The sequence below is a fragment of the Acanthochromis polyacanthus genome, chromosome 22 (assembly GCF_021347895.1).
Source record: "Acanthochromis polyacanthus isolate Apoly-LR-REF ecotype Palm Island chromosome 22, KAUST_Apoly_ChrSc, whole genome shotgun sequence".
Lineage (NCBI taxonomy): Eukaryota > Metazoa > Chordata > Actinopteri > Pomacentridae > Acanthochromis > Acanthochromis polyacanthus.
Window position 1 is genome coordinate 27,960,886 of NC_067134.1, and position 19,836 is coordinate 27,980,721.

General features: G+C 39.5%; 1 protein-coding gene across 1 annotated transcript in view; it reads right to left on the minus strand.

Moving 5' to 3' along the window:
* Window positions 1-1,393: 1,393 nt before the first annotated feature.
* The window catches only part of LOC110961690 (heparan-sulfate 6-O-sulfotransferase 3-B-like), a 30,459-nt gene continuing 12,016 nt past the window's right edge, over window positions 1,394-19,836 (minus strand). Inside the window, exon 2 of the mRNA XM_022209395.2 lies at window positions 1,394-2,812. Within this exon, the coding sequence (XP_022065087.2) occupies window positions 2,050-2,812 (763 nt within the window). The 3' untranslated portion in view covers window positions 1,394-2,049. The remainder of the gene's footprint in view (window positions 2,813-19,836) is intronic.

The following is a 19,836-nucleotide window of genomic DNA, read 5'->3' on the forward strand; positions in this document are numbered from 1 at the left end:
CCTGCCTCCTGACTGATCTCCTCATCATCCTCATTTTTCTTCCCGTGAGCAAAGTGGAGCCTTCGGGAAGCGTGGCCGCGATTTTCCAGAATGAGAATATGAACGCCAAGCAATCATCCCGAGGCGAGCTGTTTGTGGAAACATGTTGGAACAGATTGTTGTTGTTTTTTTTCTACGTCCGTTGAGCTGCATGTTTGTCAAATTAGGGAGGGAAAAAGCGTTGAGCGCGCCGCTGGGTTTCTTCTATTTTCCGCCGCGCCGGAGTCACGGTTAATTGAACTTTAAATGATCAATTTGGAAGCAAAGAGCCCCGTGATCAATGCCCTAATGGTGGAAATACCAATGTTCTGTCTCAGTGATGTAAGAGCGCTCAAAGTGCCTCTGACAGGCTTCTTTCAGGCCTGAAGCTCTGCTGCTGGAGAAGACGTGGGGAAAAAAATGCCCCTCTCAAAACGAGGAAATAAAAATTACTTCAAAGAACTTATATAAATAAAATAGAACAAGTGAAAATGGCTTGGTAAGATTTCTAGAAATATGACTGAGATCTTAAAATGATCTGGGGAAACTCGTTTTAAACTTTATTTTACCATGTTTGTCAAGCTTAGGTGTCTTAAAATAAGCCAGGCATGATTAAAAAGCTGTTTCTCACTCAAAAATAGGTTTTTGCTTTCATGTAACCTCCTCATTTGAGATGTGTTAACCCTCCTGGTGTCCTCATTTACAGGCACCAAAGATATTGTTTTCTTGTCTGAAAAAAAAAATCAAAAAAATTCCCAAAATTTCTGAATATTTGTGAAACCTTCAGGAAGAAAATTCCAATAATTCCTTAAAAGTTGCCCTTTAAAAAAACCCAAATTTGGCAAGAAAATTCTTATAAATATTTTCAAAAAAATGAGTAAAAATCTTCAAAAAAAATCCTGAAAATATCTAAAGTGATTCTATATATATCAGTGAAACTTGTAATATTTTCTTTAAGAACATTCACATAAAAATCAAACAAAATCCAGCGAAATTCGCTGGATTTTGTTTGATTTTTATGTGAATGTTCTTAAAGAAACATTTTTAATATTTTTTTTTCCACCAAAAAATGGTCAAAAATTTCCCAAAAATGTTGAAAATGTGAACATCAGAAGTTTCGCTGTGAAAATATAGATTTTTTCCACATTTTCGAACTTTAAAACGGATCAATTTGACCCGCAGGACGACACGAGGGTTAAACTTATTTTGAGTTTTCTTGTAAAATTCAATTCAAGATTGTTTGACTTAAGATATTTAAGATGCGTTGTCCTTAAAACAAGTCCCTCCATCTGCTGAAATGTGTCTTGTTCAGTGAATTTATCTTAAATCAAGCGGGACGAGACATTCTGACTAAAAATAAGACAAACAGACTTGGTGAGATTTAGAGTTTTTGCAGCGCACATGAAGGTTTCAGATTTTTTTCTGGCGAGAACATGCTGTGAAAAAGGAGAAAGCGAGAACACGTGCACGGACACGAGCCCGTCAGGTACAGATTACCATCACTGGATGCTGCATGTTTTTATTGAACACATTTCCTGTGACTGTTTCTGTTCGTCGCAGCTAAATCAGTCAGAGAGAAGAAAACACACGGCAGACTGTTGCCAGGTTTGTGCTTTGATATTCTTATGAAGCCAAACACCACAGAGCAACTACGAGGTTTCACTGATCACAGACATGACACTGAGGATCCTTCACCACCATCAGTCACTGCGCTTCTTCTCCGTCGTCTTCTTACTCTTTAAGAACCATCCCCGCCGCTTTGAGAGCTTCCAAAGCGCTAATGAATAAATAAATACATTTCACGACTGCAGCGCCAAAGATAGCCATAAGAAAAAAAACATAAATACAAAATGTTGATGTTGCCATGACAAATACATCCATCATAAATATTAAGACATCATCCGGCAGTCTGACGAAGCGCTATGAGGTCTGGAGGGCAGGTTTTGGCAGATTCACAGCAGAGGAGAGACAGAAGGAGGGAGGAGAGGAAAGCGTGACGGATGGACCAGCGTCAGTGTCCCTGTGTCCGCCTCACCACCGCACCACCTGGCTGCTGTAGTCCTCTGTGGTGGCCACCTCCTCCACCGCCTTCTCCTCCTTCTCCTCGTCTTCCTCCTCCCCTCCTCCTCCTCCTCCCAGCCTCCACAGCTGGGCCAGGTAGGTCCTGTGCATGCGCTGCCTGTGCTGCCTCTCCTGACGCCTCCTCAGACGCTCCTCCTGGTGCTGCTGCTGCCGGTTGTACTGGTAGCGCCGCAGGAACAGCTCCTTGGCGTACTCGTAGAGCTCCACGTCCAGGGCGTTGAGGCCCTCGATGCGCCACCGCACCTTCTCGCTGATTCCCACGCTGGCGGCGCGGGTGCTGTTGATCTGCGTGAAGGCCCGGATGAAGCGCAGGCCGAACGTCCGCTCGAACAGGTACTGCGTCTTGCGCTGGAACTCGGTGAGGCCGTAGAAGGCCATGTTGCGCAGGTTGGTCTTGGCGCTGGCGAGCAGCACGCGGCCTCGCTCCAGCTCGCTCATGGAGGACATGTTGTAGCAGCCCACCAGGCTGAGGTCGGCCAGCATGCGGACCTGCCGGTTGTTGGCCAGGTTGGAGGGGCAGTTCATGAAGTCGGCCAGCGGCACGCCCGTCCAGTCCTCTCCGCTGTAGCAGGCGGGAAGCTCGTCCTGAGTGGGAGGGCGGCCGTCACACATGTGGAGGGCGGTCTTCCACGTGGCGCCGCGCTGCACGTGCTTCCACTCACTGAGGTAGCGGGACACGGGGTCACGGAGCATCGTGATGTAGTAGAAGTTCCTGCAGAGACACAGAGAGGAACATGAGGGTGTAGCAGGGAGATCATCTAAGCACTGAGAGGTGTTCTTTATTTCTGCTCCAAGGAACGGTGGAGTTATGTGAAGATCAGAGTACATCAGTCTGTCTGTCTGTCAGCAACATCACTCTAAAACAGACCAACGCATTTGGATGAAATTTCTATTTGAAACTCAGAAATGACTCAAGGACCAAGAGACTAGATCCTGGCAGTGATGCAGCTTTTAGTCTGGATCCACGGATTTGTTAAAGATTTCTGTATCATTGCCAGATAGCGGCAGGGTGTCACTGTAACCATGACAACAAGAGAACACCACATGATTGTGATCCTGCTACAAATCCACCTCTATGATCCACAAATGTTTATAAAACTGTAACTGTGAATAATTCCTACGTTTTAAAAGAAAATGTTAACAGTCTGAAGACCTTTTGAAGTCATTTTTAGTCATTTTTTTTAACCCTTCTCAGCCATCCTAGACCATTAACTCTTTTTGGACAGGTTTTAAACAGTTAAGGAGGATTTATTGAGCAAGTTTTTGACAAATTTGAGTAATGTCTAGCTATTTTACACATTTATATATATTTATCTTTCATAAATTAGGACTTTCTAAGTAACCCCAAACCTGTGAACAGGATTGTACGAGCATACAAACATCATATTCAGATAGAACTTCTCACTGAATGAAAAACCTTCTAAAATGCAGAACTATTCCTTCAAACTACATTTCCTTTGGCAGATTTTAAGCGAGGTCAGTGCTTTCTGTGATTCACTTCCATAAGATTCACTTTATAAATCTTGCAAATACTTTCACTTTCTAAAGTTTGTGAAGTTTTATAATTTCACGGAACTCTGAGGTGCTTTGAGAAAACGTTTGTTGGAGGTAAACTGAATTCAGCTCAGTCAAAGACCGCTGTTCGTGGATTATCTCCGGTTCATTACTGTTTTAACCTTTGCATGAATACGGATTTTATTTCGCTCCTTTCTAACCTCATCCTTCAGCAGAACCACAGCAGCTCTGTGTGTGTGTGCGCGCTGAACGATACAGAGGTGGAAGAATTCTGAGCAAAGCCACGTTTTCAGCTCAGCCGAGGAGGATGAAACTATACATCAAACTTCTCATATCCTGCTGCAGTAAAAAAAAAACGAAATATGAGCAGGAAGAAGAAGCACAGCTCTATAGAGTGCACTGAAAGTCTGATTAAGGTTTAAATGAAAAACATCACTGAGTGTGTCTGAGGGAGTTACCGAGTAATGACACAGAAAGAAACGCAAACCAGGCATGCGTGGCGTTTAATATCCTGCAAATGTGGAATTATTTCTGTTTTTGTCACACCAATTTGCTCCTTCCTACCTCCAGTAATGAGCTTTTTTCATCTCTGGCACCTTTCCTGTTTCTGGATCGCTCTGATCTGCCGCTAACGGCGCTTCACAAATTGCTGTAACCCGTCTGCACACACACACCTTTCAGCTAACACACTTATCTGTTGACTCCAGCGGTGACCGGCGTGGCAGCGGGGCGACCGGAGGAGTCAGCAGCAGCGGGAGGAATTCAGCCGTTTTCGAAAAGTTTTCATAAAAGGAAAACAGCATAGATAAAGGGGAAATTGAAAACGTTCATCTTGTGTGCAGAGATCACCGCGACCTCACAGCGGCAGACAGAAGCCAAATATAAAGCTGCAAGAAGAAGAAAGCTGAACACTTTAGGCTTTATTTCTTGGATTCCACACAGCTGCAGTTTATTCTCTGGGAGCTTCCAGTCAACAGCGAGAAACACATTGGAGACGAATGGACGTTTGCAGCAATGACGCTCTGGAAAACCGTCTTTAAAACTCCTGTTGTCCTCATTTAAGGGCACCAAAAAATACTGTTACCTTGTCTGAAAAAAACTCAGTAAAAAATTCCCCAAATTTCTGAAAATTTGTAAAACCTTCAGGATGAAAATTCCTTAAGTTTCCCATAAAAACTTATTTTAAAAAAATCCCTCAAATTTCAGAAAATTTATAAAACCTTCAGGATGAAATTTTCTTAAGTTTCCCTTAAACATTTATTTTAAAAAATCCCCCAAATTTCTGAAAATTTGGAAAACCTTCAGGATGAAAATTCCTTAAGTTTCCCTTAAAAATTTATTTTTAAAAAATCCCCCAAATTTCTGGAAATTTGTAAAACCTTCAGGATGAAAATTCCTTAAGTTTCCCTTAAAAAATTAATTAAAAAAACCCCAAAATTTTGCAAGAAAATTCTTGTAAATATTTTCAAAAAATGAGTAAAAATCTTCCAAAAAATAGTAAAAATATCCAAAGTGATTCCATATATCTCAGTAAAACTTTGCTGGATTTTGGTTGATTATTTTTGTGAATATTCTGAAAGAAACATTTTTATTTTTTGTTTTTTTCCACTACAAAATGTTCAAAAATCTCCCAAAAATGTTGAAAATGTGGAAATCAGAAGTTTCTCTGTGAAAATCTATTTTTTTTTCACATTTTTAAACTTTAAAACGGGTAATTTTGACCCACAGGACGACAGGAGGGTTAAAAAAGTTTAACGATAAGTGCTGAAGTGTGATTTTCAGATATTACAGCTTATATTTTTCTCTGAGTTCTGACTGCAGGGTTGTACGTATATCCTCACTTTTCTCAGAGACAGGATAATGTGATCAAACCTCTGCTTTCTACCTCTGAGGCTGGAATTATTAAGAAAGTAGATTAAGGCCATAAATTAAAAACTCTTCCACCGTTCCCCATTATCTTAGAATAAGGTTAGTACAATCATTTAATCATCAATCAGGAGAGACTTCAGAAAGTAAGGATGATTTAGACAAAGTAAATATTGAGTAAGTTGATTCATATATTCAATATCAGGAGTGTGTGTGACCAAACACACCATGTCTACGGCTGTTCTCCATGTTTGAACCACGTCTCTGAACGGCAGCTAAACAGTACGATCTTCATGAGGGGAGGATTTGCTGTCGTCATGTATTTAGCTTTAATGATGTGTCCCTAATAAGCTGCTAACAATACGAATAAAAATAATAACATCTTTATTTATATAGACCTTTAAGAACAGCGTTCACAAGGTGCTTTGACACTCAAACAGACAATCAAGCAAGAATTAAGGAGACAAGGCAGAGCAGCCAGTTAGTATAAAGAGTAAAAACGCTAATAAGTTAAATGAATAATTAGCTAGATTAGAATACATGCCAAAAACAATTTCAGACGACATCACACCAAAGAATCAGGCAGCTAAAATTAAACTAAAACAAGAGAGAACGTCAGAAAATAAACAGGACAAGAATAAAAGATTAAAACTAATTAAAGCTAAAGTTCACGTCTATAAAAGTTGGTTTTCAGAAGTGATTTTAAAGACGTTAGTGACTCAGAAGGTCTTATCTCCTCATCAGAGCAAAACTTTAAGAGTCACAGGTCTGTTCATTGTGGACAGAAATGATTCTTTAGAGATTTTACTGAACTTTCTGTCTGCAGTTTGCTGCTGTTATGTCTCCTGGTGTGTTTCCTCGTGGAGGTGGATCCTCAACAGCCTCTGGTAGAGAGTCTGGACTCTGGATTTTAGCTGAAGAGCAGCTTCAAACCCCACCTGGATGCCCTCTCAGCTGATTGGCTGGAGCTTCAACCCGCCTGTCTGATTGGTCCACCGGCCGGTTTCCTCCTCCAACCACACCTGAATCACCACACCTGGGCTCCAGTCTGCAGCTTCATGTGAGGAAGTCTTTGTGCTTCCTGTAACTTCTGGTTGACGATGTTGGAAGCTTCTCACATCTGGAGTTTCCTGTGACCTGTGTTTATTCTGCAGCGCTCAGCTCCATGCGACAGGCAGGTAAGTGAGACTGAAACTGAAACAGACATTTCAGGGGCACGTTTAATTAAAAGCTTTGTTAAAAAGAAAGGCTTTTAGAAGCATCCGCTGTCTGTGGAGCTCTCAGGTGGTCAGGGAGGAAGCTCCAGATGTGGTGGTGGCTGAAGTGGTCCAGAGTTTGGTTCTGGCAGGTGGAGGAAGTGAAGATTATTGGTGTGGGGGTTTGTTTTGGATGGTGGTTGGCTGAGGAGATCTTTGGGGTGTTCCATGAATGCACTGACAGCTGAGGAGAACCATTTAATCCTGGAGATGTGGAGCCAGTGGAGTGAAAGGAGGATGAGCTGATGTGCTTTTCCTTCTCATCGGGATCCGAGCAGTTGTTGTGAATATATCGGAGCTTTTGGAGCTCTTGCTAGGGGATCCTGATGAGAAGTGTGAGTTTCTCAGCGTCAGGAAGGCTGAGGGTGGGACGGAGTGTGGAGATATTTTTGAGGTGGAAGAATGAAGACTTGCAGAGATGTTTGCTGTGGTTGTTCAGTCCAGTCCAGTCTCACACCGAGGTCGGTAGCTGATGATGAGACGGGAATGTCTTGTTTGGAAAAGGTGATGGGGGTTTTGGAGGACCTGATGAGAATGGCTTTGGGTTTGGAGCTTCTTTAGATGGACAAAGTTCTAAAGTTTCTCCTCCAACAGATGGTCGCTGTACCAGTTGGTGGAAGTGAAGCACCAGTAGGTTGTTTATAACTCCTTTTCAAACTCAAAGGAAATGTAAAGGAAGTAGAGTGTATGGCTGCTAGATGCTAGTTGTGTGACGTTTCAGTGGTCATGGGAGGAAGAATCTGCTTTTATGGAGGTAAATAACAAACCAGAGTCCATTTCCAAACATCTCCAGCGTCACTACGACAGATCAGGGTGGATTATTGAGGCACAGTTTCTGTAAATAATACACACCTCTAAGTTCTTTAATTTAGTTTTGTTATACCTCACAGCTCAAAAACAAGTAGCTCTGTTTTACAACGGTTGGTTTTTAGCCACAGATGCATTTTTTGTCGTCTTTTACTTTATTTTTTGGAGTAGTAGGCTAAATCATATTTATCAACAATCTCTTCAGTTACTTACTTTTTTTGGCATAAAACCTACTTAGTTTTTTGATGTAATTTAGTTAATTTCTTTAAAAAAAACATTGCTTTAAAATATTGTAAAAAGTTTGAAGCATCACTTTACAGAAAGCATATTTACCATTCTGTCATTTTTTTCATGTTTTTGTGTGAAAAAAAACAACATTATGTATATTATCTACACACGTGGACAAAATTGTTGGTACCCCTCAGTTAAAGAAGGAAAAACCCACAATTCTCACTGAAATCACTTGAAACTCACAAAAGTAACAATAAATAAAAATTTATTGAAAATTAAATAATCAAAATCAGCCATCACTTTTGAATTGTTGATTAACATAATTATTTAAAAAAACAAACTAATGAAACAGGCCTGGACAAAAATGATGGTACCTCTATAAAAGATTGAAAACTATTTGACCAGAGTGACATGATTAACTCAGGTGTGTCATTTAATTGACATCACAGGTGTTTCCAAACTCATAATCAGTCAGTCTGCCTATTTAAAGGGAGACAAGTAGTCACCCTGCTGTTTGGTGAAAAGGTGTGTACCACACTGAACATGGACAACAGAAAGCGAAGGAGAGAATTGTCCCAGGACATCCGAAAAAAAATGATAGACAAACATCTTAAAGGTAAAGGCTATAAGACCATCTCTAAACAGCTTGAAGTTCCTGTGACAACAGTGGCTCACATTATTCAGAAGTTCAAGACCCACGGGACAGTAGCCAACCTCCCTGGACGTGGCCGCAAGAGGAAAATTGATGACAAATTGAAGAGACGGATCGTTGGAATTGTATCCAAAGAGCCCAGAGCAACCTCCAAAGAAATTAAAGGTGAACTCCAAGGCCAAGGTACATCAGTGTCAGATCGCACCATTCGTCGTTGTTTGAGCGAAAGTGGACTTCATGGGAGACGACCAAGGAGGACACCACTGCTGAAAAAAACTCATAAAAAAGCCAGACTGGAATTTGCAAAAATGCATGTTGACAAGCCACAAAGCTTCTGGGAGAATGTCCTTTGGACAGATGAGACCAAACTGGAGCTTTTTGGTAAGGCACATCAACTCTATGTTCATAGACTCAAAAACCAAGCATACGAAGAAAAGAACACTGTCCCTACGGTGAAACATGGAGGAGGCTCAGTAATGTTTTGGGGCTGCTTTGCTGCATCTGGCACAGGGTGTCTTGAAAGTGTGCAAGGTACGATGAAATCTGAAGACTATCAAGGCATTCTGGAGAGAAATGTGCTGCCAAGTGTCAGAAAGCTTGGTCTCAGTCGCAGGTCATGGGTCTTCCAACAGGACAACGATCCAAAACACACAGCCAAAAACACCCAAGAATGGCTGAGAGAAAAGCGTTGGACTATTCTAAAGTGGCCTTCTATGAGCCCAGATCTGAATCCCATTGAACATATGTGGAAGGAGCTGAAACATGCCATTTGGAGAAGACACCCATCAAACCTGAGACAACTGGAGCTGTTTGCTCATGAGGAGTGGGCCAAAATACCTGTTGACAGCTGCAGAACGCTCATTGACAAATACAGAAATCGTTTAATTGCAGTGATTGCCTCAAAAGGTTGTGCAACAAAATATTAAGTTATGGGTACCATCATTTTTGTCCAGCCCTATTTCATTAGTTTGTTTTTTTAAATAATTATGTTAATCAACAATTCAAAAGTGATGGCTGATTTTGATTATTTAATTTTCAATAAATTTTTATTTATTGTTACTTTTGTGAGTTTCAAGTGATTTCAGTGAGAATTGTGGGTTTTTCCTTCTTTAACTGAGGGGTACCAACAATTTTGTCCACGTGTGTACGTACCCAAAACTCACTGGGATGATTTAGTTTCAAAAGGAAAAAATAACAGCTCTTATGACAGGCCTCCATCACACAGAAATAAATCTGTCTGTGAGATAAAGACAAGATATGAAACATCATTTGAAGCTGCTTCTTTCTAAATTCGCTGCGTTTCCGAGGTAAAAAAGAGCATCTGTGACGGTCTCAGCTTCACTGCCAAACTGGGAAATTTGATTAATCGAGAGAGCGGTTGTGCCACTCGCAGCCGAACGGCCCTAAAAGGTCCTCAATTTAGCAATTATTGCCAGACAGAAGACATGAATCAGCCGTGATGTATACTCGAGTGAGTGCTGTGATGATCTCATGGCAGACAGACACACCACCCAGAGATAATGGCCATCCACGGCAGAGGCTAAGTGAATTACCCTGCCATCTTTGGCGGCTTGAACGGACAGCGCTGGATGGATGGACGCGCTCCAACGGCTCGCACAAGAGGCCTTTGTTGTACTTCCTGGAAAACGAGTGCAGTCTCTCCCTCCTCCCGCGCCTATCATCTATCTGTACGGCTAAACTGCCAGACAGCCGGATCGATAAACGTCCGTGCGAGCCCGCCTTCCTATTGACAAAGAGCAGCAAATGTCAAAGCTCTCCTCTTACCGGTGTCAGGGACAGAGGAGGGTCACGCTTAGAAGGTCAACAGTGATCCCTTGTTGGATTCATGGCCGAGGTTTGAACGCAGGAAACAACTTTATAGCATTTATTAAAGCAGAGAACAGTCACAGTGGGTGTTTATTATGATTGTGAAAGGAGCGTTTAACTTAAAAATGTAATGTTCTTCAGCTTGTTTTTAGCCACTTGGGGCAGAAACAACTCTAACATGTTAGCAAACTGGTTTATTTGTCAACCAAGACATAAAGCTGTGTTAGAATGAGACGTTTTGCCCTGAATGATCTGTTCACCTTTTAGTTTGGTCTCCACTAACCCCTTCGTTGGGCTTTTTACTCGCTAAATGGTTCACTACTTACAAAACTGGTCGTTGAATTTGATGAAATATGGTGGAAGTTCGTCATATGTTCATAAAACCATTTTTAACCACTGATGATGTTCGTCATAGAACAACTTTAGGAGTTTGAGGAACAGATATAGTAAACCCCAAACTATGGAACCATGCCAGAATTTTAGTATATTTCTTACTATATTTTTGCTGTATTTTTTACTATATTTTTGCTGCGTTTTTACTGTATTTTAACTACATTTCTACTGTTTTTTTTACTATATTCTTGCTATATTTTTAACTATGTTTTGCTGTATTTTTACTATATTTTTGCTGTGTTTTTACTGTATTTTAACTCCATTTAAACTGTATTTTTGCTGTATTTTTACTATATTTTTTATTATGTTTTTGTGGTATTTTTAATATATTTTTGATGTTTTTACTGCATTTTTACTGTATTTTAACTACATTTAAACTGTATTTTTACAAGATTTTTGCTGTATTTTTACTACGTTTTACTATATTTTTCCTATATTTTTGCTGTGTTTTTACTGTATTTTTTACTATATTTTTGCTGTATTTTTACTATATTTTTACTATATTTTTGCTGTGTTTTTACTGTATTTTTACTGTATTTTAACTACATTTCTACTATTTTTTTACTATATTCTTGCTATATTTTTAACTATGTTTTTTCTGTATTTTATTATATTTTTACTATATTTTTTTCTATATTTTACTCTAGTTTATTACAGTACCGGTCAAAAGTTTGGGGTCACTTAAAAACGTCCATATTTTTGAAAGAAAAGCACTTTTTTTGTGAAGATCACATTGTATTAATGACAAATCCAGTCTAGACGTTGTTAATGTGGTAAATGATTATTCTTGCTGTAAATGTTTAATGGAATCTCTCCATAGGGGTACAGAGGAACATTTCCAGCAACCATCACTCCTGTGTTCTAATGCTACATTGTGTTAGCTAATGGTGCTGATGGTGGTAAATACCTCTGTCTTTTCCTTTCATCCCCGTAAGATTTGGATTCATCTTGGTTTTCCAAAGCATCCAAAACTGTGCTCATGATAACCAGCTCTTGAAGTTATCAATTTAATTTAGTTAAATCTGTCTAAACGGCTTTCAAGTCTTCAGGCTGATGAACATTTACGGTTCTCTGATTCCTGATGGACGGAGCGAAGGCCTGATGTTCTCAGAGATGCGAGTGATCGTCCACAGCGTCGAAGCAAGCGTCAGATAATCGCACAATCAGCAGCAGTGAGTGTGAGAGCACGCATGCTTCTTCCTGAAGGTAAACTTCAATCTGCTCGTCGCATTTCGCTCTCGATCAATCCGACGCCTCGTCCGTGCCCTTCTCTCCGCCTGTCACCTTTCTCCACGCAGCAAACCTGCAAACACTATCGACCGTCCTCTCTCCTCCGTCGCTCTTTGATTGTCTCTCCCTCACTCTCTAAATCACCATCAAAAACGCTACAGAGGAAACTCGCAGCCAAAGATCAATATCTGCCTTGTTAATTCACTCACCGCCATCAAGGACGCCATCAGACTCATGATAAAAGCCCTGATGGAAACTATTTATGCCGCTGAAGAAGCCGCCCGTTCAAAACCCGAGCGGATCAACAGCAATCTCATTTAGCTCGTCTTTTTAAAAATGAAAATACATCACGCTGCTTTTAGTTGAAGCTTTTTCTCAAGTATGGGTTTACGGCTCCGGCTCAGCTGTTCCAACGAGCGCCGTCGATGAAGTATCACTTTCCACACTGGTTCTACGGCAGAAGAAGCGATTTGGAAAACAAGCTCAGGACTGCACATCGATTTCACACAGTCAGAGCGTTTATAACTCGCACAGTGGGAGCAAATCCATTTTAAAGGTGTTTCTGTGCCCACAAGGGATCCCTGAACCATTGGCTCAAAGAGGCTTTTCTCTAGCCACACCGCCTTTAATAGTTCAGCTTCATCTGAATGTTTTACTTTAAATATCATCAGGAAGGTGAAAGGTTGGATATTTAAACCAGGACTGTCAAACTCATCTTCAGGTTCCACATTCAGCCCAGTTTGATCTAAAGTAAAATCACAGCATAATAGAGAAAGCAAATGACAAAAATGAGACAAACAACACAAAATGAAATTTTAAAAAAAGCGAAAAAATGGACAAAAAATCACACAAATGAGAGAAAAATGCCAAAAAAAGAAACAAAATGACAAACATGAGACAAACAACTAAAAATAGACAAAAAACAACAAAAACAAGAGAAAACATTACAAAAAGAAGGCACAGAATGACAAAATTGAGAAATAAAATGACAAAAAATGAGACAAACGACACAAAACGAAACAAAAAAGAAAAAAAATGGACAAAAATTCACACAAATGAGCGAAAAATGCCAAAAAAGAAACAAAACAACAAACATGAGACAAACAACTAAATAAAGACAAAAACAACAAAAACAAGAGAAAACATTACAAAAAGACGGCACAAAATGACAAAATTGAGAAATAAAATGACAAAAAATGAGACAAACAACACAAAACGAAACAAAAAAAGCGAAAAAATGGACAAAAAATTCACACAAATGAGAGAAAAATGCCAAAAAAAGAAACAAAATGACAAACATGAGACAAACAACTAAAAAACGACAAAAAACAACAAAAACAAGAGAAAACATTACAAAAAGAAGGCACAGAATGACAAAATTGAGAAATAAAATGACAAAAAATGAGACAAACAACACAAAACGAAACAAAAAAAGCGAAAAAATGGACAAAAAATTCACACAAATGAGAGAAAAATGCCAAAAAAAGAAACAAAACGACAAACATGAGACAAACACAAAATGAAACAAAAAAAGTGAAAAAATGGACAAAATGAATCACACAAATGAGAGAAAAATGCCAAAAAAGAAACCAAATGACAAACATGAGACAAAAAACTAAAAAAAAGACAAAAAAACAACAAAAACAAGAGAAAATATTACAAAAAGGAGGCACAAAATGACAAAATTGAGAAATAAAATGACAAAAAATGAGACAAACAACACAAAACGAAGCAAAAAAATGGACAAAAAATTCACACAAATGAGAGAAAAATGCCAAAAAAAGAAACAAAATAACAAACATAAGACAAAAAACTAAAAAAAGACAAAAAAAACAACAAAAACAAGACAAAATATTACAAAAAGAAGGCACAAAATGACAAAATTGAGAAATAAAATGAGACAAATGACACAAAAATTTCATTGAAAAGTTACATAGCGACAAAAAAGTGAACAAAGACAAGACAAAATTACACAAACAAGACAAAAATGACAAAAGAAAGAAACAAAACGACAAAAATAATAAAACTACACAAGAAAGACAAAAAAACACAATACAACAAATAAAGCAAAAAGGAAACCCAAAACTACAAAAGTCAGGCTAAAAAAAAAAGACAAAAACAAGACAAAATGTTACAAATATGAGACATAAAATGACAAAAGAACAATCCAGTATTTTACTTTCTGATCCAAACAACTTGTCATGGTCTAGAAATGATTTTAAATTTATAGTTTTACTAATTTACAATCTGCAGTTAATGTCTTCTCTGTAGTTTTTACATTTTACAAAGTTCAGAAGTTTGGGGTCATCTAACCAATTCCATGTTTTCCATGAAAACTCCCACTTTTATCCATGTGCTAACATAACTGAAGGGTTTTCTAATCATCAATGAGCCTTTCAGCACCATTAGCTAACACAATGTAGCATTAGAACACAGGAGTGATGGTTGCTGGAAATGTTCCTCTGTACCCCTATGGAGATATTCCATTAAGCATTTCCACCTAGAATAGTCATTTACCACATTAACAACGTCTAGAATATTAATTTAATGCTGTCTTCATTAAAAAAAAACCTTTGAACAGTCGTGTTTGTAAGACAGTTTGTAAGCATCAAGCTCTTATTAATTCAGTTCAATTCTATTTATGTGGCGCCAATTCACTGTATGGTTATTAAATAATAGTTTTTTGCTCCGAATTTGACTCTAATTTTGCACCAAAACAACTAAAATAAATGCCCACAGTGGGAAATACTTCATTTCGATTTAATTAGCATTTCAGCTCTGCAGTGGGACAAAGAATGACTACAAAGGATCAGGAGAAACAAACAGAAAGGAAGCAGGTAATGCTGCTTAAACAGAGAGTCAGAGCAGAGAAGTGATGAGCGAGGAGCTGCACTGTGATCTTCGCCGGTCGCAGATATGAGTTGCTATTTTGGGCGATAAAGGAAAAGCCCCAGGGATGCTGCTGGTGTGGAGACGAGGGAGCCGAGAACGCTTCGAGAAAGATGCCGTGTCCGGGCGAGTGCGGGGTGTGAAGATGTGGGTTTTTTGCTGGAAACTAGGTGGTAGACTGTGTAAGGAGCTGGAGTTCACACTGAAATTAAATTAAGCAGGCTTCCACATAGGAAGAAGAAATGTTTATAGATGCTGCTACGTTCTCTCAGAGTTCCCAGAGTTCATTTGCTTCTGAAACGCACCGACGACAAACACGGTAACGAGGACATACGCTGCGCCGTGACCTGCCGCGTGCAGTTTTAGTGGCTTTAACGTCTTAGCCTTAACCTTTGCCTGACACCTTAATCTTTGCAGCTTTGTGAGGTGTCGGCCGGGCTTCTCGGAGCGCGTAGATATGGAAGGATAAATGGAAGATTGTACCCTGCAAAGGTTGCGTCTACCCACACAAACTGCACAGAGATTTCTGAAAAGCTTTTCAGAAATCTGTGAAGGCTGCTTTCACTGCTGGGCTTTCTGAAAGTCGTGAGTGATTTACTACTTGTGTGCTTCCTATACGTGTGTTTGCTACTTTTTAAAAAAATATTTTGCCGTACACTAAATGAGGTTGACCTAGGAGATTAAACACTCTTATTCTATGACGATCAATCCGTCAACCCAACAGAGACGCATTTCATGATTTATCTAGCATGAAGTCCAGGCGACACATACGTACGCTGTTCCCTGAAACCTTCTAAACAGTCGACAGGTTTCTGTATAAATCTGGACTTCTGGATTAATCCCCCTCCTTCCTCATCCCTCGTATAATAAAAGCTGTCTTCGACTGCCCCTAATCCCTCTAAGGAGTGTGGAGATTACTACGATCCTCTGAATATCTCCCATTTCTCCAAAGAATAAGAGCCACTGCTCAGTGTCCTGAAGGGAGCCACATGACGGGTTCAGGCCATTTGTCTGAGGAATTTCCTTTAACTTATTTCTTCAAACCAGTTTGGGATCTAAACGGGGATACTTCTGCTCATCAGCAACCCAGGCCTTTGTACTCTGGTTTCTGGCATTTAAGCTGTTATTGATCCCCCTCAAAACATCCATACGTGCTTCAGGGACACAGTTTAGATCTCTAGAATGTGATTAAATGAAGTGTTCTTGCTTGAATTTTAACTAAGCAGGAAATTAGACAAACAAAAACTTGAAGAAATTGATGTAAAATCACCAAAAACTGACCAAAATGGGTGAAAAAAGACAAAAAAAAAGGACCAAAATTGGCACAAAAGAACCACAAAGTAACATGAAACCACGATAAAAAAAAGCACAAAATAACTAGGTATTGATGTAGAATAACCTTGGCGGTAATTACTGGTGGGATCTTCTCTCACAGGACCTCAGCAGCTATAGAAGTGTGTCAACATGAGCGGTAAACACAACAACATCCACAAGCGCTGGTAGTTTAAGGTATCAGAAATCATTATCAGTTCATTATCATATTCACACTCAGGCAGCAGCAACGCATCTGCCGTTCCTTATTTATGGTGCGTGTTTACAGGCAGGACTTAAATATGTGCTTTCATAACGCTTATACACAGCGTGGTCCTGTATTCCCAACATTTCCACTGGTTTGAAATGCTGTGAGTGCTGTCTGAAAAGTGAGGAAGTGCTTAAACCTGCATTCCTCAACAGCCAGCAGGGGGCGACTCCTCTATTTGAAAAAGGAATGTTGTATATTGTAGTTTTCTGGGGGGGGTTTGCATCGTTTTTGACCTTTAATCTGACAATATTGGTAATAATAAAATTAACTTCTTAACTTTGATTGGTTATCAAGCCTCATTAGAGACGAACAATAGCTGAGGGTTCTTTTTATAATATAAACTAGCTTTGCTGGCTAACAGAATTCTGTTTGTAAGTAGCTCTACAGCTACGCTAGCAAAGTAAGCTAGCCTACACTACTGTATTTTACGATATTTTACTATATTTTAGCTTATGAAATAAAATACTAGATTGTTCATTGTTCTATTGTCATTTTGTATCTCATTTTTGTAATATTTTATCTTTTTTTGTCCTTTGTCTCATGTCTTTGTAATTTTGTGTATCATTTCTCTCTCGCTTATGTTTTTTGGTAGCCTAGCCGCGCTTGACCCAGGTCTGAAGACGCAAGGGTCTAGGAACTCTCAACAGGGAGGGAGGCGGGCTAAAAGGTTGTCTTTCAAATCACTCTGCAGCAATTGGGTAGGTATACAACCAATCAGTGCAACGAATAGGCTGACGTAATTCCTAGCGCGCTGGAAATCAGAGGATGCGGTAGTTCGGTGAAGTCTTATTTATACAGTCAATGGGTGAAGCTCAAGTATATTACAGACATGTTAACAGAAAGATTATTCAGAGTCGGTGCTAATGGAGCTCAACGACTGTTGTTGTTTTTGTTGTTGACCCTGGCAGAGAATTAAATTCGTTGCCGTGGGTTGTCTAGCGCGGCTAGGCTAGTTGTTTCCGGTTGTTTCTGTCAGAATCGTCGCGCCTCTGTCGTCACTTCGTTACGCCCGCCTTCTGACTCTACACTTCATGGTGATTGGTCCGGCCAGTTTTAGGAGCATCCAATCTCGAGGCTTATGGAGGGTAACTAGACCCACCCTGGCAGAGAATTAAATTCGTTGCCGTGGGTTGTGTAGCGCGACAAGGCTAGTTTTTTGGCTTATTTCTGTCATTTTGTGTTTCGCTTTATTGGTTGTTTTGAGCGTCATTTTTGTTGTTTTGTGTTTCTTTCGTTTTGGGTTGTTTTTTTTGTTGTTGTTTGGATTCTCGTTTCTGTCATTTTTTGTCTCATTTTAATCATTTATGTAATTTTTTGTCTCATTTTTGTCAACTGTCCATTTTTTATTGCTTTGTAACTTTTTGTCAACTTTTTTATCTTTTTTATTTTGTTTTGTATCGTTTGTCTTATTTTTTGTCACTTTGTTTCTTGTTTTTGTCATTTGTCTCCTTTTTCTACTATTTTGTCTTGTTTTTGTTGTTTTTTGTCTGACTTTAGTCATTGTAATCATAAAGTAAAGTACTATATCATTCACTTGCAGATATTTGTGACTAAATGTTTTGTAGTTCCACTATGATTTGTAAGTTTTAATGTGGAAATAATGAACTGAGGCTGAATGCTGCTGAAACTGAATTCATTTTTCTTTAGAAATCTCAGGTTGTCGTGATCTTTCTGCTATCAGATCTCTGATTAAGGTCATGGTACTGGAACAGCACACTGTGACATAAATCACCATATTCCAAGTCATAAGTGATAAAAAAGGCGATATATTTAATCCAGACAGATGTCATCGACAGGCTGCTGCGTATGTGAAGAGACGTACTGTAACACGTAAACCAAACGTTTATGCCTCATCATCTGTGTCGTTTGTTGGAGCGCCCAGGGTTGTGTGAGGATAGAAGACGAACACCAAATGCTAAACCTGAGGAGATTTTGTTCCTCATCTTCCTACTTCACAACATCAGGCTGCAGCAAAGAATCTCCCAAAAGACCTGCACATTCGCCCCTTCCTAAAAATAAAACTGTGGTGTCAGGTACTGTACATCCACATTCCCACCCACACCAAGTGACGAATCAGAACATGTGAAATGAAAACTGTCTCCTGAACAGAAGTGAAGTGGATTTCCTTAAAGTGACAGTCCGCAACTTTTTACGCGAAATGCTAATGTTCATAGAAAACAATGGGATTTAGCATAGCGTAACAGCTGGGATAGCGCTAAATGCTATCCCAGTGCTAAATGCTACGCAGTTTTGAGTAAAAGGTAGCATTCAGTTTGCTGTATAGCACTAGCAAGTGGAATTGGTCAAGTCTGTTATACAGAAATATCTACTTAATTAGCATTATAGTTAGCATTAGCCAACATAAACGACTGGTACTAGCAGGCACTGTAAACTCCCTACGTGTTTTGAATTGAGCAAGATGGCGTCACAAATTAAGCTTTTCATGTGTAATGTTTATTCGCAGCAACTACACTGGGATAAAGCTAATGCTACTGATCTCTCTGTGCATTGCAAAATTAGCATTAACTTAGCGAGTTAGCTTGTTATGTTTGTTATAGTGGAAGTATTGTTCTAAATTCTGCTAACATGGTAGCCATCATCAGCTACTGGTCCTACACAAGCAGCGACTTTAAAAGTAAAACAAGATAAAAATGCAAAAACTGCAGTTCCTCAAATGTCCACATGAGAACGGCGCCAAAGTGAGTCAATGGCCTGGTGTTAGTTTTGGTCTTTATAGCTAATTTTTTCATCGAAGACAACTGCACGGGGGATGAATTTCTCGAAAACTCACTCGTTTAAATTCTATTAAAGGTTTAGTATTGGCATATTTACTCCAGCAAGGAGTTATGTGACGATCAGTGTACGTTTGTCCGTCTGTCTGTTGGCAACATTATTCAAAAACAGCCCAACGGATTTGGATGAAATTTTCACTGAAGGTCAGAAATGGCACAGGGACCAAGTGATCAGATTCTGGCAGTGATGCAGCTTTTAGTCTGGATCCACGGATTAGTTAAAGATTTCTGTATCATTGCCAGATAGCCATGACAACAAGTGAACACTGTTGACGATCACATAATTGCGATTCTACTACAAATCGATTGCTGTAGACTTATCGGGACTTGTCCGTTGGAAATGATACAAGGAACAACTGATTAAATTGTGGGGGTGTTTCTGAGTCGCCCGCTACATATTTAGGTCACATGGTTCGGTATCTGTACAACGCCATACGGGGGAATGAGCGGCCTTGGAGGAGGACTGCGCTCTCTGAGTGCTTTTCTTGTTAGATTTGGAATGGAAAGTACTGCACAGGAAGACAAATTTTAAACAATTTTCTTCACTGATAATAGCTGGAGACATTATTGATTCTTAGTTTATTGCAAAAATTGAAATGATTACAGTGTACGTTCTTCCATATGTCCCATCAAGTCCTGCCACCCGCTACATATTTAGGTCATTCGGTATCTGTACATAACATACACATGTATGAC